Source organism: Prinia subflava, chromosome 1, assembly GCF_021018805.1.
Source record: "Prinia subflava isolate CZ2003 ecotype Zambia chromosome 1, Cam_Psub_1.2, whole genome shotgun sequence".
Taxonomy (NCBI): domain Eukaryota; kingdom Metazoa; phylum Chordata; class Aves; order Passeriformes; family Cisticolidae; genus Prinia; species Prinia subflava.
Window position 1 is genome coordinate 2032238 of NC_086247.1, and position 26947 is coordinate 2059184.

Here is a 26947-nt window from a genome sequence, read left to right on the forward strand (position 1 = left end):
ATAAATCAGACAAGAGACAAAAGAATAACACAGGAATTTTGTCTCTTCTCATGCTGAGAAAATGAGTCCAACCCAAACTCTCGGGGTGTTTAAATCCCAACATTCCCAGGATTAACTGTTCCCTTGCAAATCTTCAGTAAAGCAACCACATCATCCCTCCCCCTCTTCATTTTAAAGATCTTTTTTCCTCTGCAGCCGAGGGTGAAAAGTTGAGGGAAATTAAATTGCCAGAACATTGTTCTTTTATTTTATGGGAGAAGCTGCAGTGCTGAAGCTCCAGACAGAGCTGCTGAGTCACATCTCACAGGGCTGGAGCCTCCTCTCCTTTTTTTCCCCTGTAAAAAGGGTGGAGAAGGTGCCCTGTTCCAGGCCAGGTTGGATGGAGGCCTGAGCAAGGAAATAGGAAAGAGATGTTTTTTAAGGTCCTTTCCAACACAGGATCCTGTGGAACAAAGGAGGGGTGAGGAGAACTCCTGTCTTGGATATTGCAGTTATAAATCAAACCTGTCCTTGAAACCGCATCTAAAATTTTGATTATAAACATCAAAGCCAAAACTGCAGGCCCAAAACCTGGAGCTCTTTAAATGAAGAGTGGTTGAGCTCATTGAACTCATTGTTGAAGCCCAGATTTTTGCATAACTGAGCAGATCCAGGAGCAGAGGATTCAGGACCATAAATCACAGGATCAGGGAATGGTTTGGGTTGGGAGGGACCTCAAGGATCATCTCATCCCACCCCTCTGCCATGGGCAGGGACACCTCCCACTGTCCCAGGCTGCTCCAAGCCCCATCCAACCTGGCCTTGGACACTTCCAGAGATGGGGCAGCCACAGCTTCTCTGGACAACCTGAGCCAGGGCCCCTCCACTCTCACGGGGAAGAATTTCTCCCTAACATCCAATCTAAATCAGGTCTTCTGCTTAAAACCATTCCCCCTTGTCCTGTCATTCCATGTCCTTGTCCAAAGTCCCTTTCCTGCTCTCTTGGAGCCTCTCTGAGGTCTTCATGGAGCTTTTTCTAAGAGAAGAATTAAAATGTGGAAGGTGTCTCCTCACATTTTGAAAATTTCTGGAGGCAGACAGAAATATCTGTGGATGCACAGCATCCTCTGCTAGGATGGATAGGGAGAAAAATCACTTTCTTCATGGACAGGAGCTCATTGAACCAGGCTGTGAACTGGTTATGTGTGAGGTGTGAACTGTGAGACCTGGAGCAGCTACATCCCAAGAATCCCAACGTTGTTTTCATGCTGCAGAGCTGCAGGGATAATGGGAATTATCCTTGCCTTTGTAATGGGATTTAATACATTAAGAAATCTCTCCTAAGTTCTATGTAAAAGCTAAAAGGGCACCAAAGACTGTGTGAGAATTGGGGTGGGGGACAGGTGCAGGTTGTAGAGATGAACTTAATTTAGAGACCAATTGAATCCAAAATTTCCACTGCTTTTTGAGCTGCTCATTCCCATGTTCCAGGTAAAAAGGCCACTGAAAGCTCTCTATCCTCACCCTGTTTCAGCAGCCAGCAAAATAATGGAGAGACATGGGAACAGCCACCCATAAATATCAGAAATTAGAGCCAAGAATGGTGGCAGCAATGCCACTGGCTCCAATTCATCGTTCCCAGAGGATTATTCCAACAGCTTCTTGTACGACCTGGCTTCTCTTTGTGCAAATGACTCAGCCCAAGAGGACGTTTTAAATGACATTTATTATTTACATTTTTATAAAGCCTTTGGAGATTACTTCCCTTTCCCCTGTGCCCCCAAATCTTTCTTTTCGTTTCTGCTCCAGCTTTCTCCCTGTGCTGTATCACCTCCGTGAGAGGCAGAGCTGAGGAATAAACAGTTTTGAGCACTGCAGGAGGAAAATAAATGCAATGCAACAGCTCATCTGTTGAAATTTTAGCTGTAACAGGGTGCACTAAAGTCTGCTCATTGTTTGTCAGGGAAGCAGCCTGTATTTCCATGTAGAATTTCCCCCCAAAGGGCTTTGTAGTAAAGATGATTTAGCAGGCAGAGCTCTTCCCTTGTTCAGTCACGATGAAATCACATTTTGCTGTGTTTTCATGGGAATGTAAGACCAAGTGTGCAGCCACAGTTTGCCTTTTTTTTTTTTTTTTGTCCTGCAGCTCACAATTCCTGTTGCTTTCCCACAGTTTTTTGTGTTTATTTTAGCCCTGTGGTGGCTGCTGTGAGGGGTAAGAGCACACAGATGAGGAGGAGCAAAATTATTTAAGAGTAACTCTCAATTAAAACTGAATGCAAAATGGTTTTTTCCATGCTGTGAAGCACATTAATATCCTGCCTCCAAATCTTCCTGTCCTTTCCAGGGATTTCTGTGCATTTCATTGCTCTTGAGTGAGAAAAAACAAACTCCTCTTTGCTTGGAGAGTGCAGAAGCAACTTCAAGCAAACTTGAAGTCTTTGCTTGACCCAAGGAGGGGATTTTGGCCACGGCAAAAGTTCCTTGGAGTCCTTCAGGGAGATGAAAAGGAGCTTTCTTCCTTTCTTTCCTTATTTACAGGCACATGGGGATGCCCTTTGCTCCTGCAGAGCTCACCTGGCCATCCAAGGAGATGTTCAGGCTCTGACATCTCCCTTATGAATCTTCCTGAACACTCCTGAAGAGCAGCTGAGATAACTCATAAAGGCAAAGGTGACCTCAGTGTCTGTGATGGATGAGGTAACTCCACATATCCCATATTTTAATAGGAAAGTCCCATGAAATTACTTGTCTGAGTACGTTCCTCATCCATAAAGAGTGGGAAATGTTATTTATAAAGTGTATAAAATAGTTAGTTTTCTCTGTATTGATGTCTGAGCTGATCAATTGATCCACAATCAATCATGGGATGGTTTGGGTTGGAAGGGACCTTAAAGATCATCCAGTTCCATCCCCTGGCACAGGCAGGGACACTTTCCACTATCCCAGGTTGCTCCAAGCCCTGCTCAGCCTGGTCTGGAACATTTCCAGAGATGCAGCTTCCACATTCACTCTCATTTTCAGGAATGCTTTGTGTGTCTGGGTATGATATGCAAAGACTACACATTTTTAAGGATAATTTAATGCAAATCTGCAGCACCTTTTAGCCTAAGTGCTGATTAACTCTCCTACTTTGTTCTTTTTGCCCTCCCCTTATGGAAGATATTCAGGGTCAGGTTGTCACGTTAGGACAATAAGAGAGAAAAGTTTTCATTTCCAGCTGCAAAAGAAAAGCAAAAGAAGGAGGTGAAGAATTCATGACAGACAGATTTGGAATTCCATCCCAAACCATTCTAGAGGTGAGGGCAGATTGCAGTGAGGAAAACCTGATCCCTTGACATCAGCAGGAATTGTGCTGTTAATTTTCCCCTGAGTTTGCACAGACAGCTTTGGGATGTGATCAGAAAACTTTCTTCTTCCCACTCAGATTGACAGGACAAGGTGAAACGGCTCAAGCTGCACTGGGGCAGGATCACATTTGATATTAGGAATAATTTCTTTACTGGAAGGGTGGTTAAACACCAGAACAGGCTGCCCAGGGAAGGAATGGAATCACCATCCCTGGAAGTGTTCAAAAACGAGTGGATGTGGCACGTGGTGATGGGGTTTAGTGGGCATGGGAATACTGGGTTAAAGGATGGCCTTGATGATCTCGGAGCCTTTTCCAGTCTTAATGATCTGTTGATTTTAAAAGAGTCCCCTGTTTTCACAGTTCCAAGCCTGTGCTCCCTGTTGATCCCTGCTCCCTGCTCAGCTCAGGGCAGGGCTGGACGGAGGTGCAGGAGGTGCCCCCTGATATTTGGGGTTGTAGGTGATGAATTGCCAGTGACCTCTGCTCACAGAGCAGGGCAGGAACCTGGGGTGAGAATTCTGTGCTCTGAGAAAGAGACTGACAGTGCATTTTTCCCCTTTGCCAAGGACTGAATGAACATTGCAGCATGCAAGACACTCCAAATTCAGGCTTCTGCTGTTCTGGGCGTGTTCAACATCTCCCTCTAAGGAATAGTTAACTCCTGGAGGGAACAAATCCTGTCTGGAGAGACCTGGAGGGTGAGAGGTGTCTCTTTGAGATGGGTTTTATTGCCAGTGAGAAGGGACTGTCTCAGCAGGGACACAGCTGGGAGGCAGCATGAGCATGTGGCTGCTACCTCACAGCAGGAAAATTTGTCTGTGGCTTCTCTGATGCTTTCTTGAAAAGAATGATTTTGTTGCTGTTTGGAAGGAAACCAAAAAACTGACAGATCCAAAGGAAATGTTTCAAGTCACTCCATGCTTTGAGCTGGTGAAATGTTTCAATGGAGCTTTTTTTTCCTTTTTGTAAAATGAAGAAAATATAGAAATGAGAGTCTGCTTCAAATGCTAAATACCCATGTTTCATACAAGGGAAAATGAGAAAATTATTATCCTGCCTTTTCAGTTCCCTCCGCTATTCCCCTGCACTGAAACCTCAAACACCCTTCAGGCTCTTTGTTCATTTATAAACCCCAGGAAGCTGTCACCAGTTTAGGAAAGAAACTTGTCTGGAAAATATGAGGATATTTGAAAACTCAGAATCTGTTCTCATCCACCCATGGACTGTTCTCATTCACCAACATCACTGGGGCATCACTGACCCGACAGAGGAGATTTAGTAAAAATTATTTGGAAGCTGCCCAGGCTGGCATGGAGTGGAAACACAAATTCTCTGGGAATTAGTGCTGACTGCTGCAAAGCACCACTGTTGTCATGATCCTGCAGCCTCGTGTGAAGGCACTGATAGAAAGGCAATAACAGCACTTGGAAAATGATAAGTGGCACATTAAACTCTGCTCCAGTTGCTCAGCTCCCAGCGATAACAAGCGTTCAGCAACAAATATTAGTTATAAAGATGCAGCAAAATGTGTGCCAGGAAATTACAGGCAGAAAAAAAAAAATCAATCACCTCAAAGGATGCGGATGCAGCACTAATCCGAGCTCGAAAAGTCAGAACTTCTGGGTTTGTGCCCTGGCAGAAGATAAAGGTCTTATCACTTTGCTAAAATGAAAAGTGCAACTTTTTAAGAGCAGATTTCTGAACCTGTGGAAGAAATGCCAGCATTCATTTTCGAATGAAGGGTTGCAGTATTCCCTCTTCTGAGGACTTAAGGGAGATGGAGATATTGTGTGGTGAAGGAGATGGAATAATTCCCTGATTTGTGAATTCAGAGTCTCGCCCTGTTGGTGATGTTTGTAGAGATTATACTTAATGCAAGATGAATAAAAGAAAATTTTCCAGCTCTCCTGGACTCTGTTGAATGGCTCAATAACCTGCATGCGAATTTGTAATTTGCTGTTGCTTTTCAAAATGCCAAACACAAAGTGAGTGGGAGGAAGACTCGGAGGGGTAGTTAGGGAGGGGAACGGGTTATTGGGGAAGATGATTGAAGAATCCCATTGTGCTGGAGTTTTCCTGACATTTCCTTTGCGGGGAAGGCAGGCTGAGATCAGCATTTCCCCTCTTCTGGAGGTGTCTTATCTTGGCAGCCATGTGTTCCTGGGCTCTGTTAATGAGTGTGATATATAATGCATTTCACACCGAGCCTGATTTACAAAGGATGGGGTGAAAAACCTGCCATTCCGATGGGATGGGAATTTTAATGGAGCAGAATTCTCTGCAAATGCTGCGGAGTTGTAAATAATGGAGGAAGGATAAGAATAGACAAGTCAAGTCAATACCTGAGATGCATCTTAATTGCTTGGCTCAGTAAAAAAAAAAAGTAGCAACACATCACTTTTGGTGAACTCAGCTGGGCAGATTTTCAGGGTTTAGCTTGATTTGTATGGCCTCCAGTTGTTATCAATCATAAAATCACTGAATAATGGAATGGTTTGGGTTGGAAGGGACATCACAGATAATCTCATTTCACCCCCGTGCCATGGGCAGGGACACCTTCCTCTAGACCAGGTGGTTCCAAGCCTCTTCCAAACTGCTCTTGGGCACTTCCAGGGATGGGAATACATTTGTGAGGTCTTGCACCTGGGAAAACATAAACCAGGAGTGCAGCCTGGGCTGGGCTCTATCCAGCTGGGCATCAGCTCTGTGAAAAGGGACCTGCAGATCTTGGGGGACGTTGAGCTCGATGTGACAAAAAAAAGGCCAACAGGATACTGGGTGGCACCAACAAAGTCATCACTAGCAGGGATAAATGCCATTATCCCTCTCAACTCAGAGCCTGCGAGGCCACACCTGGAATAGTGTCCAGTTTTGGTCCCTGCCATACAAAAAAGTTGTGGGGAGACTGGAGGGAGTCCACAAAAAATGATCAAAGGCCTGGGAAACCTGACATGAGGAAAGACTGAGGTAAACAAACTGTGCTTGTTCATCATGGAGAAAAGAAGGCTCAGGGGAGATGTTATCACCCCATTTCAGGATTTAAAGGGTGGCTGAAAGGAAGGTGGAGATTCCTTTTTTTTTGAGCAGTCACATGGAAAAGAGGAGGGGTATTGGGTACAAGTTACTCCAAGGGAGATCCTGATGGGTTACAAGAGGAAAGTTGTTCACTGTGAATAAAAATGAGACAGGGAATGGTCTCCCCAGGGAAGTGCTGGATTCTCCAGCATAGGACAATTTTAGGATTCAGCTGGGCAAGGTGCTGGACCATTCTGTCTAGACTGTGCTTCAGCCAAAGAGGTTGGATCAGATCCTCAAGATTCCTTCCAACCTGGCATTCTGTGATTCCATGATTGAAGAGTAGGCTTCCCTGGGCAGAAAAAAAATCCCAAAAAACCAAAACTGTTGGGATGAGTTCAGAGGTGTCCATGGAGATGCACCAAGAGCTGGAGAACCTCTGATCTGGAGCCAGGCTGGGAGAACTGGGGATGTCCAGCCTGGAGAGGAGAAGGCTCCAGGGAGACCTCAGAGCCCCTTCCAGAGCCTAAAGGGGCTCCAAAGGTGCTGGAGAGGGAACTCTGACTTGATCAGAAGGACATGTAATGAGAGCACAAGGGGAAATGACTTTTAAAATTCTAGCAGGATAGGTTGAATACTGGGAAGGAATTCTTCCCTGTGAGGGTGGCGGGGCCCTGGCACAGGTTTCCCAGAGAAGCTGTGGCTGCCCCTGGATCTCTGGAAGTGTCCAAGGCCAGGTTGGACGGGTTTGGAGCAACCTGGGACAGTGGAAGTTGTCCTTGCCCATGGCAGGGAGTGGAACTGGGTGATCTTTTTAAGGTTCCTTCTAGCTCAAACCATTCTGTGATTCCCTGGTCCAGTGAAACAGAGATGAAAACAAGTGGTGGCCATTAAAATCTGACATGCTCCTTCTTGCCATGATTCGGGAACCACTCCCATGACAAAGCACTGTCCAGACACCGAGTCAAAACAAGACTTTATTTTTCTGGGAGTTATCTTTGGAAGCCCAGAGGCCAAGCTTTCCGTGGATATGTGCCTCAGCTGTTTGTGTCAGACTCCTTTCTGCTGCACTCAGGGCACTTCTTTCAAGATTGTTGCAATACAAGATTCCTAAATACAGCTCTGAAATGGATGTGCCTTTATCCTGAAGTCTGCTAAATATCCACTGTCTCCCAGTGGTCAGTTTTCTAGGAAGCAGCAACTTGGAATTATACACAGTGAGTGTCTGAATTCGAAAAAAAAAAAAAAAGAAGGGGGTGGGCTTAATCTTGATAGCTACAAAACTGAAAGTCAAGTTGGTTCAGTTTGGGGATTTACTTTCATGTTTTCTTCACTTGTAATTGAATATTTTGCTTCACTTTCAGGTTGTTAAAGTATTTCAGAAAAGCCTTGTCCAGCTACAGGCTGGAAACAAAAATCCCTTATTTCTTTTAGAGAGAAGAAGTCAAAGTGTTTTTTCTTCCACAGGGTTTTTAGATATTTTCAAAATGTTTCAATGGCAAATTAATACAATAGAAGAAATAACTTAATGTATTTACTGATTGAAGGGAATTTACCAATCGAACTCAATTAAAACCATTTAAAGGATAATTTTGATCACTTTGGAAGTCCTTCTCTTCTCTTCTCTTCTCTTCTCTTCTCTTCTCTTCTCTTCTCTTCTCTTCTCTTCTCTTCTCTTCTCTTCTCTTCTCTTCTCTTCTCTTCTCTTCTCTTCTCTTCTCTTCTCTTCTCTTCTCTTCTCTTCTCTTCTCTTCTCTTCTCTTCTCTTCTCTTCTCTTCTCTTCTCTTCTCTTCTCTTCTCTTCTCTTCTCTTCTCTTCTCTTCTCTTCTCTTCTCTTCTCTTCTCTTCTCTTCTCTTCTCTTCTCTTCTCTTCTCTTCTCTTCTCTTCTCTTCTCTTCTCTTCTCTTCTCTTCTCTTCTCTTCTCTTCTCTTCTCTTCTCTTCTCTTCTCTTCTCTTCTCTTCTCTTCTCTTCTCTTCTCTTCTCTTCTCTTCTCTTCTCTCTCCTCTCCTCGAATCTCCTCTCCTCTCTCCTCACTCTATACAACATACTTTAAATAACTTTTTTCCTTAAATTACACACACATTAAACTTTTTTTTTAGCATTTAGGGAACTTTCTTTTCATGCTCCTTTTTGCAGAGCTCTTTGCTGTTAGTATGTGTTAAAATAATCTTCTCCCTTGTGTAACCCAGCAATAAAATGCTGGAGAATGAGCTGGTAAATCTTAATGCATCCAGAAAAAATACAGGGCTCTGGTAGGACAAAGGGATTAACAAAAAGAAAAGAAAAGAAAAGAAAAAAGAAAAGAAAAGAAAAGAAAAGAAAAGAAAAGAAAAGAAAAGAAAAGAAAAGAAAAGAAAAGAAAAGAAAAGAAAAGAAAAGAAAAGAAAAGAAAAGAAAAGAAAAGAAAAGAAAAGAAAAGAAAAGAAAAGAAAAGAGAAAAGAAAAGACAAAACAAACAACCCCCCCAAAAAAACCCAAAGAAAAGAGAATAGGAGGGAGAAAAAAATGAAAAATATTTATATGCATATATTAAACATATAAAAATATATTAAAATATACATAAATATATAAATATAAAATGATAATTATAAATATATAACTATAAAATTACAACTATAAAATTATAACTATAACTATAACTAAAACTATAACTGAAGATTTATATATATTTACATATATATTTTTAAATATAAATATAAATATATATATATATATATATATATATATATATAAATAAATCAGATTTATTTTTTGTTAAGAACCCCTGCAATGGAATTCAGAAAATGGGGAAAATGAGGAATTTTTTTCCAGAATCTTGATGTGCTACTGCAATTTCTTCAGGGACTGAGTGGCAGCTGGGAAAAACGGGATCAGGAAGGGAGTGCTGATTTGCAGGGAAGCCACAGGAGCGTTTTGCTAAGGTGACAATTGACAGGGAACAGGAGGAGCTGGTGTTTAACCACCACCTGTATTGGCAGCTGAAGCGTTCCTCGGTGTCTCTTCATCCAGAAGATTCACTCCAGTGCCAGGTGGGGCTCGAGAAAATTCCAAAGCACAGCTCAGGAAGGAATCCTGTGCTCTGGAGTGGGACCTGCAGGATGAATAAACAACTTCCTCCTTTTCCCTGATCTGACATTACCCTGCAGTTCTGAAAGGGCATTTACACATCTTCATACCTGGAAACAGGGATCAAGAGCTGACAGAGTGAATTCCTGCTGATTTAAGGCACCATTTATCCCAGAACACGGCATAAAGTGCAGCTCTTTCGTGGAGATAGAGCACAGTGTTTGTGACCTGAAAGATGAGATAATCCCAGCTGGATTTCCACAAGTATGAAGGGAAAGGTATGGAGCAAAACATCTGCTACAGAAACCCTGGACCTTGGGATTATTTAGGTTGGAAAAGAGCTCCAGGATCATCAAGTCCAACCTTTGGTTGAATATCCCCACACCATTGACCCCTGTCACAAAGTGCCACATCACCTTGTTTTTCCAACACTTCCAGGGGTGGTGACTCCAGCACTTCCCTGGACTCCACCCAGGGCAGCTTTGAACTACACAGCCAAAAATCCAGAGCTTGGTTCTACCAAAGAGGAGACCACAGCAAGTACAGGTCCCACTTTTCACTACAGAAATATCAGAACCTCATCAGTGGGTTGCTCCCTGGCATCAATTTTAAGTGGGAAAATACAGACCTGGCTGATCCCTCTGGAATGGTCAGAGACAGCTGAAATGCCCTTGTTTTGTTGGAAAGCATCCCTGAAAAATATGTGTTTCGTGGAATTATGGAGTGTTTTGGGTTGGAAGGAACCTTCAAGACTGTTTCGGGGCCCTGAGCCCTACTGGGAGGTGTCCCTTGGGAGGAGTTTGGAACGTGATGATCTTTAAAGTCCCTCCCAACCCAACCCATCTGTGATTCTTCAATGATTTAAAGTCTTCTGAACCAACCTGATCAATACCCAGTTAATGAAAAACAAAAGGAGAGCTGATCACAGGGAAATTAGAAACCAGGATTGGACTAATTTAATCCAAATTTATGAAACTGCAGTTTGTCTCCCCACAACCTGATCACCCCTTGTTGAGTGCATAAAGAGAAAAGGGAGCATGTGATAAATGATTTACATGATTTATTTTTGGGTGTCTGTGTTAGGATGTTCCAAACTCCATTGCTGAGGTTTTCTAGCTCTCCATGGACTACCACAGGAGTTTGGGGTCACCAGCTGAGGTGTCTGTGTCCAATCCAAGGAAGTGTTCTGCTTAAAATCTCGAGTCTGAGATTAGAGAACCACCTCAAAATTGGAAATTTTCCAAAAGTCATGCTCAAAAACCCTCTGTGCCAGCCCAGAATCCTGTCCCACCACCTGGGCTCTGGTTTAAATCAAGCAAGAGATTTTCCATCACTCTGGAAAATGCTGTTTGTGTTTGTATTTGCAACTCGCTTGCCTTGGAATGCTCAGAGGAAATGTTTCTGTTGGTTTTCCTTTCACTTCAGTGTTTCCAGCTCGGCTGATGGGGCTGGGGTTGTTTATTGCAACATTAATTATACCATGGACTTCATACATGGAAAATTAATGAAAGGAGAAACTGATTCCTTTGATCTACATCTGAAAGTACAGAAAGAAACCCCACCTGGTAGGGCAAAAAGTCCTGTTTAAGGCTGCTGGGAAGGTGATGCCTTCACCAAGGGCAGTTTTAATTGAGCATTGTATGGGCAGTTTCATTCCTTGATTCCCTGCAGCATATTCCCTTTCCAATTTTTTTCCAATCTTCCCTTTCCCACCTCTTTAATTCAGCCATTCTCATCCACAACCCCATCCCTGGAAGACTCCAAGGCCAGGCTGGACAGGGCTTGGAGCAACCTGGGATAATGGAAGGTGTTGGAATAAGAAGCTCTTTAAGGTCCCTTCCAACCCAAACCATTCCATGACTTTTAAAATTGGTTTCCTCTGGGTTTTGCATGGACCAAATTAAACCCATAATGTGTACAGATAAATGTACCACTGCCCCGGGGCTGAGATATCACCCAGCTCTTTATTAAAACCATTTTTCTTTTTAAATCGCCTCCCTCCAAAGGGAACTGGGAGAGAAGGAAGACACTCAAGAGGCCCATAAGCCAGCCTGGAGACACCTTCCCTGCTCTGCTGCCCGCAGTGCCTAAATATGAACGTGTGAAAGTTCATCTTTGATCAGTGTGTGCAGAGAAATAAAACTCCTGGAGCCAGGCACAGCTTCCAGAGCACTGGATGGAGGCCAACAGCCAAACTCCTCTTGGAAAATCCAATCCTGCCTCGGGGCTTGAGTGCATTAACCTCTGTATCTGGAATTTTTTAAAGGACAACTTAAATCACATCCTTTTGATTGGGCTAGAACAGAGATTTGAGCAAGTCCTGGGATTTTTTTATTGTTTGTACCCTTTAGTGAATTAGGAAACCAGATTTTTTAGTAGATTTTGGGGTCACTGCAGCATCTTTGTGCTTTCTCTGTTGATCTAGTTCCTAAAAAAAGAGACTGATCCTTTTGTTTGTAAAACCCAAGCCGGCACCACTTGTGTGGATCCAGGACTAGATGCAGGGAGTTGGACCCATTTGACAAAGCAAGGGAAAAGCACCTTTGCCAATAATCTTGCCCATGTGGAAAAGATGGCTTTAAATCAGGTATTGCAGAGGGTTCTGGTATCAGCTGATGGTTAATTCAGAGAACTGGATATTAGGGTGGGAAGTACTTAGGGAAAGGCTGAGATAAAGCCCCCAGGAATGATGAAAATAGGTGAGAAAATTATCCTCTTCCCATGTTTGTGCTCAAATGTCTGGAAAACAGAGAAATCTGCTGCACAGATCCCTGGATATGATGGAGATAAAGTGGGACAGAGGCATGCAATAGAGGAAAAGGCAGATAGGTTAGACCAGTCTTCCACTTGTTCAGGGATCTGTTTTTCCACTCAAAAACTTGCTGCCGGGGAGGATTTTTCTCACCCTGTTTTACAGGGTCAAGGAAAGCACCATTAGAATGGTTTGTTTCAGGGGAGAGGGAGCATGGAATGTGCATTCTTAGAGTCATTTCCAATCACAGACAGAGGAATATGACAGGAGCAGCACAGGAAAACCAACAACCTCTGCTGTCACTGGAGGTTTTCTTGTTTTCTCATGAGAAAGAGAAAAGAAAGAGGAAGAAGGAGTGAGAAGTGCAGCAGGAAAACAAATAAAAGACACGGTGGAAAAGAATAGAGATCAAGAAAAAAAAAAAGGATAAAAGGAGATGGGACACAAAGATAAAACATCCATGAAGAAGAAGAAGGAAGTTGTGGACTGGTTTTGCTAAATGAGAAATAACCAGGATCTGCTGGCTGGATGTGCAAGAACCCGTCCTAGGGCAAGGGAGAGAAAGGGTGACGGGAAAAGGGAAAAGGAGGGAGAAATTAAAGCAGCAGCAAGCGAAAAATAATCAAACATAAATAAAGCCGACACAAGAAACGACTTTCATTTTCTCTTGCTGACACTCCAAAGTGAGCAGCAGGAGCAGAGACTTTAATTTGCCTCCTCCCCTCAGTCTCAGCCCCGCCGCTTCACCCAAGCCGGGGAGGATGCTCAAAACCTCCAGCACCAATTTATATGCTAATGGATTTCGTCTGTAAATCAAGGCAGTGCCTCCCCCCTCCCCAAATTCACTGGTGCGAGTTGCTGTCCATCTCCACACACAGGGCTGGGAATTGCCCGACTCCGAGAAACAAAAGGCATCAAATCCTAAATAATTGGATCGTTGATGGAGTTCATCCCCATGGATTAAGTTGCTGCTTCGTCTCAGCCCCTCACCTGTTCAGTAGGAGCCTTTCTGGAAAGTTTTATAATTAGTCAAACCTGGGAGAGGAAAAGAAAGTTCCCTCCTTCTTTTCTTCTCTGGTGTTCCCTGATTTCCTTCTTCAGAGCTCTTCTTGGAAAGACACGGGAATGGCACCACTTAACATCCTATTTTCACTTTTGAAAGAGTCTGTGAGTACCTGAACAGGGCAAGTCTGCTACGAGCTTGCCCATATCAGGAATTATCAAATGGAATTATGAAGGCCCTGAGTTATTTCCTGTCTCCTGCTGGAAGACTCCTGGGGGACCAAAGGAAAAAAAAAAATCCTGGCCTCCCAAAGGAAAGATGTCTCTGAAAGCTTTGAAAGACCAAGAAGTCTGTTTTCTCAGCAGAGTTACAATTGTGCTTAATTCATTGCCAGGGTGAAACAAGATGTTTTGATCTTTTCTGTTCCCAGTGATAGATTTGGAAGGGAGGGAGCCAAACAGCAAAAGAAAACAAGAATTCCTAACCTGAAGGATGCTGATGAAATAAAAATCCTTGATTATAAAGACAGAAATTCAGGGTGGAAGTTCAGATGTGGTTTCTAAGTGGCAGAGTGGGGACTGAAGTTGGAACCTCTCACTACACGGTGCTGCTCCAGGATTATGAATTCAGACAGGCAGAAAGGAACATGAATTTGGGTTTTCTCTGGGTTCTCTGCAGAGGACACACAGGCTCAGTTATTTGAACAGAAAGTCCCTCCCATGCCAAACAACCTCTGGCAATCACTGGCTTTCCACAGGCCAGTGAAAACATTAGTTTGGTATGCACAGGTTGTTATTTGTAGTAATTAACACCAGTTTTTAACACTCCAGGATCCCTAGACAAGCTTCTGGCAATCAATACCACAAAAGGGGAAGGTACAGAGCAGTCATGCACTTCTACCTTTAAAGGCAGCCCCATCTTTGGGGAAGATTTTATTTCCATATATTTTTGCCCGGGATTCTTTCTTGCTGCCAGCTTTTGTAGTTTATGGCACTCAAAGGATTCCCCAGTATGAGCTACAGACTGGAGAAATCAGTCTGAGCCTAGGCTGGACCCACTGGTTCTAGTGATGTCTTTTGGGTGAATTTTCCTCTTTTGAACACAGAAACTTCGAGGAATCCTGCATTAACAGCAAAACAAAAGACATCCACATCTCCCAGGCTGCAGGTCAGGGTTGCCACGGTCCAGCCCTGCCCCTGATCCCACAGTGTCCTGTCCCTTTACAGGAAGTCATTCCTAATGATTTTCAATGCTGATTTATTATTATTGCTGTGTTATTATTTCTATCCTGAGCCTGTGTTAAAGCAGTTTGCTGCAAATCAGGCTGTCTGGGAGCAGGGTGGGAGGTCTGGGCTCACCTGCTAGACTGGGGCCAGCAGCCTCGGGAGCTCAAGGATCCTGATGCCCAACTTGGGGACACTGCTGGATAGACCAAGCCCAGCTGCTGGAGAGACACATTTTGGGTGTGAATATTCCTGTTTTTCCCATTCTGGCTGGCTGTGAGGAAGAGGATGGAGCCATCCATGCTGTCTGTGGTTACGTGAGTGCCGTGGGTGTTGATGGGGTCCTGCTCTCCAGGCTGTCTGTGCCTGTATATTCCTGCTGGGAATACATGCTCCCCCCCACTGATTTCCAGACTTGGGAACATGGATCTGGGATAGGAAGAACACCATCAGCCAGAGTGTGCCTGTGTCTACCACCCTTTTGTTGAACCAACAAATTCTCCAAATTTTCTCTCTATCCAACCACGTTTTTGTCTCCCCAGCTCTCCCCCAGGTCAGAATTACCACACTTCCAGTTAGGAATCACATCCTAATGACCAACCTTGATTTTTTCATTTCTATCTTTATAATCTGGGGCTCTTTCACCATCAGCATCCTTCAGGTTAGAGGATTCAGCTCTTGACATGCTTTAAAATTACTAAAGGAGCCACACTCTCTAAGCCTGACCATGTCGCTTTGGTTTTTCTGAGTTTTTTTAAAGCCTTCAACTTGTTCATAAGATGGAGTCAGTTTCTTGGTTTCTGTACAATATTAAGGGTCAGTTTTTCAGTTTCTCATGATTTGTAACATAAACAAACTTTCATGTTTTTGTTCACTGTCTTTTGCTTACATGCTTCTAGCCTGAAATAATGTTGGTTGACAGCTGGTCTGGCCAGTGGGGTGAAGGGGTGGTAACCCCAGAAGCCAATCCACAACCAGACCCACAAATGTATAAAAGTTAAAGAAATAAACAGGCTCACCCTTTTTTTGGGGAGCAGCTTTTCACTGCCGACCTCCTGCCTCCGTGTCATTGTTTTGTGTGCTGCTTTCACATGACCATGGGGTCTCAGTTCCAAATATTCCTTCCCAGTTGGAATCCCCCTTCTCTGTCCATACTTGTGCTGGTCTCACCATCAAGGAGACATCAGAACTTTAGGCAACCCCAGAACCCCTCAGTTCCTGGACACACTCAGTGCTTTAAACGAATTTCATGATGTGCAAAATATCATCTCCTCTCCTTTGTTGCTACTGGAAAGGCTTTTCCTGGTGCACTCCAAGCTTGACATTTTATTTTTCCGTGGCTGAGGATTGCCCTGGATGCATCCAAGCCTCTCTCCCTTGTTGTTCCATCTGTTGAGCCTCCCAGGCTGCAGCAGCAGCTCCATGGCTGTGCATGTGGCTCTATGGAACACTGATCTGTTCCTCTCCCTGCTCTCACCAGGAATCTGCTTCTCCTTGGATGATGTCTCAATCTTTCTCTGTATTGGCAATGTCCTTCAGAGTTTTGCCTCCAAACCTTTTAGAGGCAAGCAACTTTATTATTATTATTATTATTTATTATTATTATTATTATTATTATTATTATTATTATTATTATTATTATTATTATTCCAAGGCTTCAAATAAAAAAAATAAAAATATCAAATAAATCTTCAGCTTAACAGAGGAACATTTTTACTGACTGGTGTGCTACTCCTATCATAACTTTACCCCCTTCCCCAGCACTTTTTCTGTTTATCCACCACACACACGAATTCCCATTTTCTCCACCAACACCACAATGAGATGTTTTGCCGAAAATAGACAAAATATTCTGATCACAGATCTAATCACAGGGAAATCAGCTGCTTTACTTAATGAAGATAATTAAATATGAAGGACAAGAACTCTTTGACTATCTGTGCTGTGTGATCCATTTTGCATTTCCTTTTGTTTTTACTAATTCTTACAGTGGGTCCTTGTCTGACACTTAACAAGGATGAACCTTTGTACACCAAGCTGATTTGCAGTGAGAGCATCAACAAGGCCAATCTTTTAAATCACTTTATTTTGATAACTAACAGTAGGTGCCAGCCCTGAAATCCATCCTTTCCCCATCTCAGGAATGCCTGTTCATGGCAGTGGGGTTGGAGTTAGATCATCTTTGAGGTCTCTTCCAACCCAGGCCATTTTTAATTCTGTAATTCTCTGATCTTTGGTCAGAAGGGAGTTTAATCCATGGGCAGCAACTGAGACCCAGCAATCCCTTCCTTGCCTTCATCCTCTTCCAGAAAAATTCAGGAGAGGATTTTTACACCTCAAGTGGTACCAGGGCTTGGCCTGAAGGGGCTTCTGTGCAGGAAGCAGATGGTCAGAATTTAGTCCTTCCCTCTGAGGCTGAATTTTCTGTGTTCAAGTCAAGCCCCTCTGCCTTTCCTCAGTGCTCCTGTTTTTCCAGCAGGTTGCCAACCCTTTGAAGAGGACACGGCCTCTCATTCCCCATGGAAATGCAAAACACCCACGAGTGATAGAAGCCTGTGCTGGCTGAAGCCTCAAAGCTCGAGTTACAATATTAATAATGGGTACAGACATGAGATAATGTGAAAAAGCTGCCAATTATTTCAGACAATTGATCAAAGCCAAGAAACTACTGGTATCCATTAAGCAACTCTTTGATTGTCCATCCCCTGAAAACCTTCAACCCACACAGAGCAGGAGAGAGAACAACTTCCCTTTTCATTTACTTATTTCTCCTGAGCAGAAACTCCCCTGCACTTCTCTTACTTCCGCAGAATTTGCCTCCTTCTTTCTCTCCTGCTTTCAAATCATTCCCAATATTTGCATAATTTTCTTTGGTCATTGCCACACCTTTGCAGAGGTCACTTGTCAAAGTGCTGCTGCGAACTGTTGCATTTTAATTCTGAATTTCTGCGCCTTTGAAGCTCACATTTTCCATTAGAGGAGAAAAAATAGCAGCCTCCATCCTGCTGTGTGCTGCATGAATCATAAATCATCACAGAATCATGGAATGGTTTGGGTTGGAAGGGACCTTAAAAATCATCTCCTTCCAACCCCCTTCCATGGGCAGGGACACCTTCCACCATCCCAGGTTGATCCAAGCCCCATCCAACCTGGCTTTGGGCACTTCCAGGGATGGGGCAGCCACAAATTCTCTGCATAACGTGTGCCAGAGCCTCACCATCCTCATAGGGAGGAATTTGTTCCCAATATCCCATCTAGCTCTTCCCTTCTTCAGTTTAAAACCATTTCCTCATGCCCTGTCACTCCAGGCCCTTGTTCAAGGTCTCTGTCCAGCCCTCTTGGAGCCCCTTTAGGCACTGGAAGGTCTCCCCTTAGAGCTGACCATCAGGACCATCTGTCCTCTCTTTTCCTCCAAAATCCAACATCTGTCCTTTCTTTCCCAATTTAGAAGTTCAAAGGACTCTCACAACCTCCTCAGGAGCCAAGAAATGTGGCTTTTCAAAGAAAAAAACGTCTGTGAAGCAGCTGGATGGTGGGGACTTTATTCAGGCGTGTGCTCGTGGGACTTCATCTGCTGAGTTGCCACAGCTCCTCTGGCCATGGTGGTGGCTGATGGTGATGCCTTGGGAAGGCTGACCTGGAGCAGAGACTGGACAGAGCTGGAGAATAAAGTAGATATTGATTGAAAGGCCTTTAAGGATACACCTTGGGCAAGATAAGAGCCTGGCCAGAGTGATAGTGGAGGGTTAAAAAATTGTATAAGTTAACTGCGGGTAGTTGAGGGGGGGGAAGGTAGAAGACGCACAATCTGAATTTGACGTAGCCTGGCTTTGGAACAAACGTCAGCTTCTGCAACTAGCTTCATACTATTATTTTAAGTATGACTCCAGCCCAGGAGATAATTGAGAAGCATTGTTTTAACCAAATCAAGTAGAACCCAGGGTAAAGCGTAGGTATGATTTAAGATAGTAACTAAGAAATAGGATAACCAGTATCTAGGGGTGGAGGTTAGTTAACATACGTATAATTTGAAACTATAAAAATCACAAATCGACTCTGTATTCTTGGGCACAAGATTTGGGCATTCCATGCCCCTGTGTCCCACGTGCTCAAATAAAGAACTGCATATGATTGCCTTTGTGTGGTTATATGTTTTCCTACGCTAACAAGAGCTACACCCAAGATGGACCCAAAATGGTCACAAAATGGAAAACTGATCACAAGGTCTCATATTTTTACAAGTTTTGGTTCATTTGCATATTGGGGTTTAATTGTCCAATTACAGCTCCAGGTTGTGAAGTGCCATCCTTCTTGTTTTCTCTCTTCAGTCACCCATTGTTTGTGCTTTTGGGCCTGAAAGTTGTCCTTGTCTTCAGCAGGAAAAGGATTTTTATCTACCTACTCCTTGAAGAGAGCTGACTGACACTTAATATGAGACTCAGACAACACCCCTGGGCAGCACAGAATCTGAAAAACATGAAACTAAAACTTAAGGGATCGATGGTCTCCTCAGAAGCCATGCTGTTCCTTCCTAATGTGCCAAATCTTTTTTTTTGTTTGTGCTTTCTGGGACACAGGAGATGAGCAAGGCCCACATCGCTGCACTGGGACTTTTTTGGAAAACGATTGAAAATAGATCTCAGTGGAAAAGCTTCCACAGAGATGTCTTCCACAGGGGTCCCTTGAGGACTTTGACTTCTTCCTGCTGCAAATGCTCTGGGAAAACTATGAAGGGAAAAAACCAACAACAGTCTTCTTTCTTTATTTCTCTGTTTAGATCTTGTCCCAACAGGAGCTCAGGAAGAGATACTCACCTCAGGCCCTGATTCATCTTGGACACAGACAGGAGTGTAGTGAGCCCAAGCACTCCTGGAGTCACAAAAGAGAGAGACTGGAGAGAAAAACCTCCTGTGCTGGTCCTAAATCTCCCTGGAATGTTGTTGTGCTTCACATGGGCCTTTCCCTACGTGGGCAGCTGTAGTAAAGGGGTGATTTAATCACTGAGAGGACCACTGTAAAATTTATCAGTGGAAGTGGGGTTAATGTGATGTTGTAAAAGCAAGGTTCACTGTTATTTAATATATGGAAGAAATGTACAAAGGAAAATTGAGTTGGAATCAAACTAGAAGGATTTACAGAGGGATGGGAGACACAAAAGGGTAAAGGAGAACCTCCCATTGAGTCACAAATTTCAGAGTGGCCCCCTCTTGCTATCTAAACTCCTGATAGAGCCAAGGTGCAGTTAGATCCAATCTGAGTCTCAGATTTGGGCAATGGTTCGTGTCTAATGGAATTATCCACACAAAGTTTGTAATAATTAATACCGAGTACATAGGTTGGCAATATTACATTATTATTAGTCCAGCTTAGTATCAGCAACTCACTGAGGATCTGCCACGACTAAAGATCTCTCCACCTTGGCCAAAGGAGGAGCTCTCAGTTAAAGAATCTCAAATGTTGCGGGGTGTCCCTGCTCCAGGGGAGACTCTTGGGGTGCACAGTCCAGCTGGAATTCAGGGACAACTCAAATGGGACTCATCCAAAGACTGGGAAGAGGTCTCTCTGCCTTGAGAGGTGTCCCAGCTCCAGGGGAGGAGATCACTTCCATGGTAGTTCATAGAAGGCTCACTCAGGCTGTCCTATTTATGGACCAAAGTGGTGGGCTCAGAATCAAATGGCATCCGATGGAAATGTACTGGTGAGGCTCCTTGTACCCACAAATTTCTCTGTTCCCTGATCAACGAGCCTTGGAACAGCTGCCTGTTACTCCTGCTTTGATCAGTGTTCCAAGCTTGTGTGCTTTTGGAGTCCAGGGCATCCCTCTGGTCACCCTGGAGGGTCAGGGACCATCTCAGAGGGGTCTGGGAGCCGAGCAGGAGGTTTGGAACCTGTACAGGGGAGTTTGGAGTCTGTACAGGGGAGTTGGAAACCTTGGCACAGAGTCCAAGAGGAATTCCAAGTCTCAAGAGTGTGAAATGAGTAGTAGTTAGTTTATCACAGGGTGAAAAAGTAGAATTTGGGGGTTTTTTAGAATGGAGGCTGAAGAGCCAAGATGGAGGAATCAGAGTGTGGACCTGTTCCTCTTCCTTCTTGTTCTTGCCCTCCACCTTCTGCAGTGCTGGGTCACAAGGGATTGGTTTAGAGTAGATACGACCTGTCCAGCATAGGTGGTAGGCATTGGCAATGAATTGTAAATAATAGACACATAACATGTGGTATAAGAAGTCAAGACCCTCCCAGTCAGGAGGAGTCACCAGGAGTTCTCTGCTGCAGCAGGAACCTTGGCAGAGCACAGAAAGAACTATGAGATAAAAAAGAATAAACAACCTTAGAATACCTGAGATGGCGACTCCTGACTCTTCTTCTGCTTCTGGCATGAGGGGTTTCAGAGGGCAAAAGACACTTTAGCACCGAATCTTGGGGATAAGAACCCGAGAGTTTGCCTCGATGCTCACTGTGTCACTCTGCTCCTCTGTGGTTTTCCTGGAGGAGTTCTTGGCTAGGATGCAGCTCAGGCTTTGCATCCTCTGAGTTTTGCACCAAACTACTGCTGGTTTGGTTAAGGGGTCCAGTGAATCCATCAGAGCAGCCCAGGCAATGGACTTTGTGTTTCCTTCCATTTTCTGACTCTTCACAATTTTCCAGCCGTGTTTTCCCAGTTTAGCAACCAAGACATACAAATTCTTGCATGTGCAATGTGCAATTTATCCACCCCCACAGCATTGCTGTGCTTCATCCATGTGAGATGATGGTGGATTTAGAGTTAAGAGAAAGGGTTGGGTTGGAAGGGACTTTAAGGATCATCTCATCCCACTCCCCTGCCATGGGACACTCCCCACTAGACCAGGTTGCTCCAAGCCCAATCCAACCTTTGAACACTTCCAGGGATGGGGCAGCCACAGCTTCTCTGGCCATGCCAGGGCCTCACCATCCTCACAGGGATGAATTTCTTCCCAACATCTCATCTAAATCTCACCTCTTTCATTTTAAACCATTCCCTTTGTCCTTTCATCATCTACCCATGTAAAAAGTCCTTCTCCCTCATTTTTATAAGCATCCCTTAAGTACTGGAAGGCTGCAGTGAGGTGTCCCCAGGTGTTCTCTCTTTGCCTTAGGATTAGAGCCTGGGATGGCTGCCAGCCAGGCCCACAGGGACACAGGACAGTCTGAGAGGACTTCAGGAGTCCCTTTCCAAGCTAAACTATCCAGGGATCCTCCCTCGCAGCACCACCAGGCAAATAACCACAATGCAAACCAAAACCACACTGACCCCCTGCACCCACCACCTCTGCAGTGCTTTCATTTGCAGTCCCAGGAGCACAGGGAGGAGAAATTCTCCTTCCTTCCAGCCTCTGGGTGGGAAGCAGCAGGACCTCCTGAGCCAGCTTGAGGCCAGTGATCCCAGGTTTGGGTTCTCCTGCTCTCCATCAGCTCATGAAGTGCCAGGTGGTGTTTCCCTTCCCCAATGCTGCACAATCATTGAATTCCTCAGGTTGGAAGAGATGTTTAAAATCACCGAGTCCAACCCAGCAGTGCCAAGCCCACGAAGGATCATGGAATGGCAGATGAAGGGTGAGAAACACCTCCATGGGAAGGATGAAGGCCTGGGACTCACCACAGAGCGCTGCTGGTTGAAGAAATGTTGGATCATGGCTCAGGTTAGGGGGAACAGGGCTAAGAGCCTCCAGGCAGCCCCACAGGTCTGCAGTCATTCCAGATTTCTCAGGACATCCACATCATTTCAGCCAGGCCAAGATAAATCATTACATCTGAGAATTTACTGGGCTATGGTGGCTTTGGGTGAAGGCTCTGGAGAGCAGCAGTCCTGGAGCCCATTTTCCCAAGATTTAGGCCTCCTGTAGGGCTGCTTATAATCCTAAAATCTAACAGGTGATGAAGCAGAGTCAAGGAGATAAGGACACTTTTTTTTTTTTTTTTTTTACTGGAAGAGTTCAACCATTTGAGGATAAGCACCAAGGGTGTGAGTAATCTCTTGCTCAATTAATTTTTTGTCACATTTTATGAGTGATATCCTCAAAACCCTGTGCACTGACCCGAGCTCCTGCTCAGAGTCTGTCTGGTCATGCAGGAGGTGCCAGGGAAATCCAGATGAGGCTAAATCTTCACCTGATGGGGGACAACATGAAAAAAATGGAGAGATACTTCTTACAAGGACACTGAGCGATTGGACAAGGGGAATGGCTTTAAGCTGAAGCAGGGTAGATTTAGATTTAGATTAAATATTGGGAAGAACTTCTTCCCTGGGAGGGTGGTGAGGCCCTGGCAGAGAAGCTGTGGTTGTCCCATCCCTGGAAGTGTCCAAGGACAGGTTGGATGGGGCTTGGAGCGACCTGGGACAGTGGAAGGTGTCCCTGCCCATGGCATGGGGTTGGAATGAGATGATCTTTAAGGTCTCTTCCAACCCAAGCCATTCTGGAGTCCTGTGATTGGCTTTGCAGGGATGTGGGCAGGGTGGCATCACAACTACCATGGCCACGCTGGAAACTTTAACCCCACACCCCTGTCCTGTCCCAGAGATGCTGCCAGATGTGTGTTAAATCTCAGTCCTTCACATCCTACAATACTGGGAAGGAGGCGTCAGGCTGTGGGTTTGAGAAACTTGAATAAAAACAAGTTGCACTGCACAGAAAAGCAGATTCCTCAGGTCCTGTACTTTATAGGGACATGAGTTTTTAGAGGTGTGGAGAGGATACAAAGCTGAAATTTGGGTAAATTCAGCCCCATGTCATGACTTTTCCAGAGCAGAGAGCCCAGGGGGCAGCTGTGGGGCCAGGAGAGGTTTCCCAGCCCCCAGGAGCGATGCAAAGCACACATGGGGTGCAGGCAGGGGCGCTTTTAAAAAGCAGACAGGGCTGGAGTTTCCACCTCTTTTATTAGAAATAAGACACATTCATTTTGTGCTTTGAAAACTGTACAGGAAAAAAAAAAAAAAGCGTTGACGAATGTGGAGAGGAAGGAGGGGCAGGCATGGAAGGAGGGCAGGACACGGGAAAACAGGATTAACCGGAGGAGCTGAGCAGAGAAAGTCGAATATCAACAGTTCTTAAACAATTATCTCTGTAATTACATAACATTGTTAACATCCTGCAAAGGCGGCTGCAGTGAATGGGTGAGCAGGGAAGGTTGGAGTGAAGAGGGCAGGCTTGGGTGGGCAGGGGAAGAAATAAAAATAAAAATAAAATTAAAAAAAAAAAAAAAAAAAAAAAAAAAAAAAAAAAGAGAGAGAAAAGAATTAAAACACAGTAGAAAGATACCTGTATGCTAAAATTCATAATGTGTAATTATAATAATTACAATATCATACAACCCAGCGTCTGAGGGAGGCCTTTGTGCTTTCCTGTTTTATGAATAAGCTAAAATTGAACAATAGTATCACAGTTTTATGAGTAACCACTTTCCCTATTTTTTAACTGCTTGGATTTATTAAAGTTTTTCTTTCCATCCTTTATCTCTTATGGTTAATGGCAATTAATCCTTGGAGATGACCCAGGTGGCCCAAAGGGAACTCAAAGCAGAGATTTGTCACATCAAGCAACATCTCCCCATGGGGGAAGCACAGCTGGGGGCAGTGATTGCTTTGCATCTTGTACCCATTGGCCATTTTCTCCTAAAAATGTGGGGTTTGGTTAATTGAAAGGAGACCCAAGCACAGTAACAACTCAGACCCTGTTCAAGCTTTGCTGCTGTCTGGCACAATCTGGCCACTCACAACCAGAGGTTTGTCTCCATCCACCTCCAAAACTGGGAGGGTTGGTCGAGACATCAGACAGACAGTGCTGGGAAAGACAAAAGTGATAATAAAAAAATAAAGTCTGTGTGTAATGTCACTGGTATTTTTTAATGACACAATTATTGCACTGTTTTTGGGGTGAAATGTAGACACCTCATTTTTTTGGTAAATAAAAAAATTAAAATAGTTATTATTTTCATAGTGAAATGAAGAGACTGCATTTTATGAGGAGCAATGTCCTGCTGTCCTGATCAGCTTCACCTCTTCCTTCCTGTAGGACCACAAACCTGCTGCTGGCTCGGGGAGGGCGGAGAAGAGCCTGGGAGGGGGAAAATAACCAAACCCCAAACTGAATAAAGCAGAAAAAAACACTGCAAGCTGGCGGTGAAGGGGTTGTGCATTCCCACCATCCCAAACTTTCCAGGAGCAACTTGCCTTCCACCTTCAGCAGGTGGCATCCTCACCCCATGCCTGCGCAGTCCTACGGCACAGAAAGGCATTCGAAATGACAACAGCCAAAGAAAAGAAAGGTCTCGGGTTTCAAGTTCTCTTTTTATTGAAGAAAAGAAAAGAAGAAGGAAAAAAATAGATTATTTTGTTTGTTTTTTTTTTTTTTTTTGTCTGTTCGTTTCCAAGTGGACGTTATTCATGTTGTCAGTTTGTCTCAATGTCCTAAGGCAACGTCTCTGTTTACCAATATCTCCAGGTGCAGCAGCAGATCTGTCTTTCCCTTTTTCTCTCTCTGCCTTCCAGGGAGGGGCAGCTTGGAATAAATCTGAGTCCGAAAGCAAGGACAGATAACAGAACAAAAAAAAAATAAAATAAAAATAATAAAAGGATGAGGCCAAGAGGACCTTTGCAAGGCCCGTGCTGAGTTTATCTATTTAACAGTCAATGACGTGACCTACATTCTTCTTGTTGGTCTTGTTGTCTACCACCTTCCACCCTCTCCCTGGAGATGGGGCGAGCAGGATTTGGAGATTTGGAGCCGGTCCTTTCCTCCGCCGGGGAGGGATGAGAGGAGGGAGCCCCCCCAGCTGCGACCATGAGCCAATGCCCAGCCGTGGCGTGGCACCCGGGGGTGGCAATGTCCTTGTGGCCACCTCTTGGCGCCGTCCCATCTCCTTCCTCCTTGGATGAGCTGGCGGGGGAGAGGCGGGGGGAGCCGGGGGTGCCCCTCGAGGGTGGGTCTGCCCCAGCCAGGCTCCCGCAGGTGTCCCCTCTCGGTGTCCCCAAACGACCCCGAGCTTCTGGGCCCTCTGTGGTGGCTGCTGGGCATCCTTCCACAGAGGATGGAGGGCTCCTGGTGTGCGGCAGCGACCCGAGAGCATCTCGGGGGCAGGGCTCATCCCCTGCAGCCCCTCCCCACCCTCCTCCTCCTCCTCTTCCTCGCTCTCCTCCAGGCTCGCTCCTCCAGTCCTGCCTGGGAAAGCTCGTGTTGTCCTGAACCTACAGCTACTATACTCTATAAAGTAATATTCCCCCTCTCTGCTGAGAACAATACAAAAGTTACTCCACCTTACCAAAGGTTTCAAAAGAAACCAAACACTTCTCTTGCTCGGTTCCGATTTAATTTAATCATTTCTTTAAAACGTGGGTTTGTTTTGTTTCGTTTTGTTTTCCGGAAAAAAAAAAAAGTCCTTTTTCTTCCCTTTCTGCTCAGACCTCTGTCTGAAGGTCAATAATGTCTTGTCCCACCAAGGGGATGGTGGCCCCTGTTTTCTCCCACTCTACAGTTTTTAGTTCTAGGGGAGACTGTGCCACGGGTTCCATGTCCTTTTTAACCCATGCTGGCGGGGACTGGACTTTCCTGATGCCTTCCCAGGGTCTCTTGTTTGGTGTCTGCTGTTTTTCTTGCTGCAGGAGGAGGAAAGTGTAAAAAAAGAGAGAGAGAAAAAAAGAAAAGTCAGTGCAAAATGCAAGAAATACAGTGATTTTACCTCCTCTTGTATCAACAAATTGTTTTTTCTGTGCAGCTTCTCATCCAAAATAAACTGGGGTACCAAAGGAAATGACACCTGGTGTACAAACTGTCTATTTTTAAGAAGAAAATGTTTTTCTTTCCACTGCCACCTCCATTACTTAATGACTGGACATTTCAGGTTTCAGCTGAGGTTTTTGCTACTGAAAAACAGAATTTTCAGTAGCAAAAACCTCAGCTGGTTTTGAGAATATCCAATCTTTTCCTACTTCCACAGATGTAGTGACAGGACAAGGGAGTGATGGCTTTAAGATGAAGGAGGGTGGATTTAGATGGAATACTGGGAAGAAATTCTTCCCTGTGTGGGTGGGGAGGCCCTGGAATGGAGTTCCCAGAGAAGCTGTGCCTGCCCCTGGATCCCTGGAAGTGTCCAAGGCCAGGCTGGACAGGGCTTGGAGCACCCTGGGATGGTGGAAGGTGTCCCTGCCCACGGCAGGGGTGGAACTGTAGGATCTTTAAGGTCTCTTCTAACCCAACACATGTATGAAATCCAGATTACAGAGCTCTTTCTGAACACCCATTGCATCTGATGCACATCCCTTATGCAGCACAGCTATTTATAGACTCTTTAATTGCAGCAAAACCTGCTCCCTGTTCTGCCGGGGAACCAAATCCGTGCTGCTGGAGGAGCTGGAGCTCAGCTCAGAGGCTGAAAATGTTCCCATCAACTCCACACCAAGCCCTGGAGGCTTTATTGACCCAGGCTCCCACCAGCACCCCACCATGGATATTGATCCAGAAAAACCTCTTTCCATGTTTCTGCTGCCACGCACCAAGACAAGGCTCTGGGGAGGGCTGAGGAGCTGGGAAATGGGTGTGTTC

General features: G+C 44.7%; 1 protein-coding gene across 2 annotated transcripts in view; it reads right to left on the minus strand.

Moving 5' to 3' along the window:
* Positions 1-24738: 24738 nt before the first annotated feature.
* ADGRB1 (adhesion G protein-coupled receptor B1) overlaps positions 24739-26947 on the minus strand; it is a 162668-nt gene continuing 160459 nt past the window's right edge. For both annotated transcript variants that reach the window (XM_063405525.1, XM_063405610.1), the window contains one exon: positions 24739-26001. In XM_063405525.1, the coding sequence (XP_063261595.1) occupies positions 25804-26001 (198 nt within the window). In that variant the 3' untranslated portion in view covers positions 24739-25803. The remainder of the gene's footprint in view (positions 26002-26947) is intronic.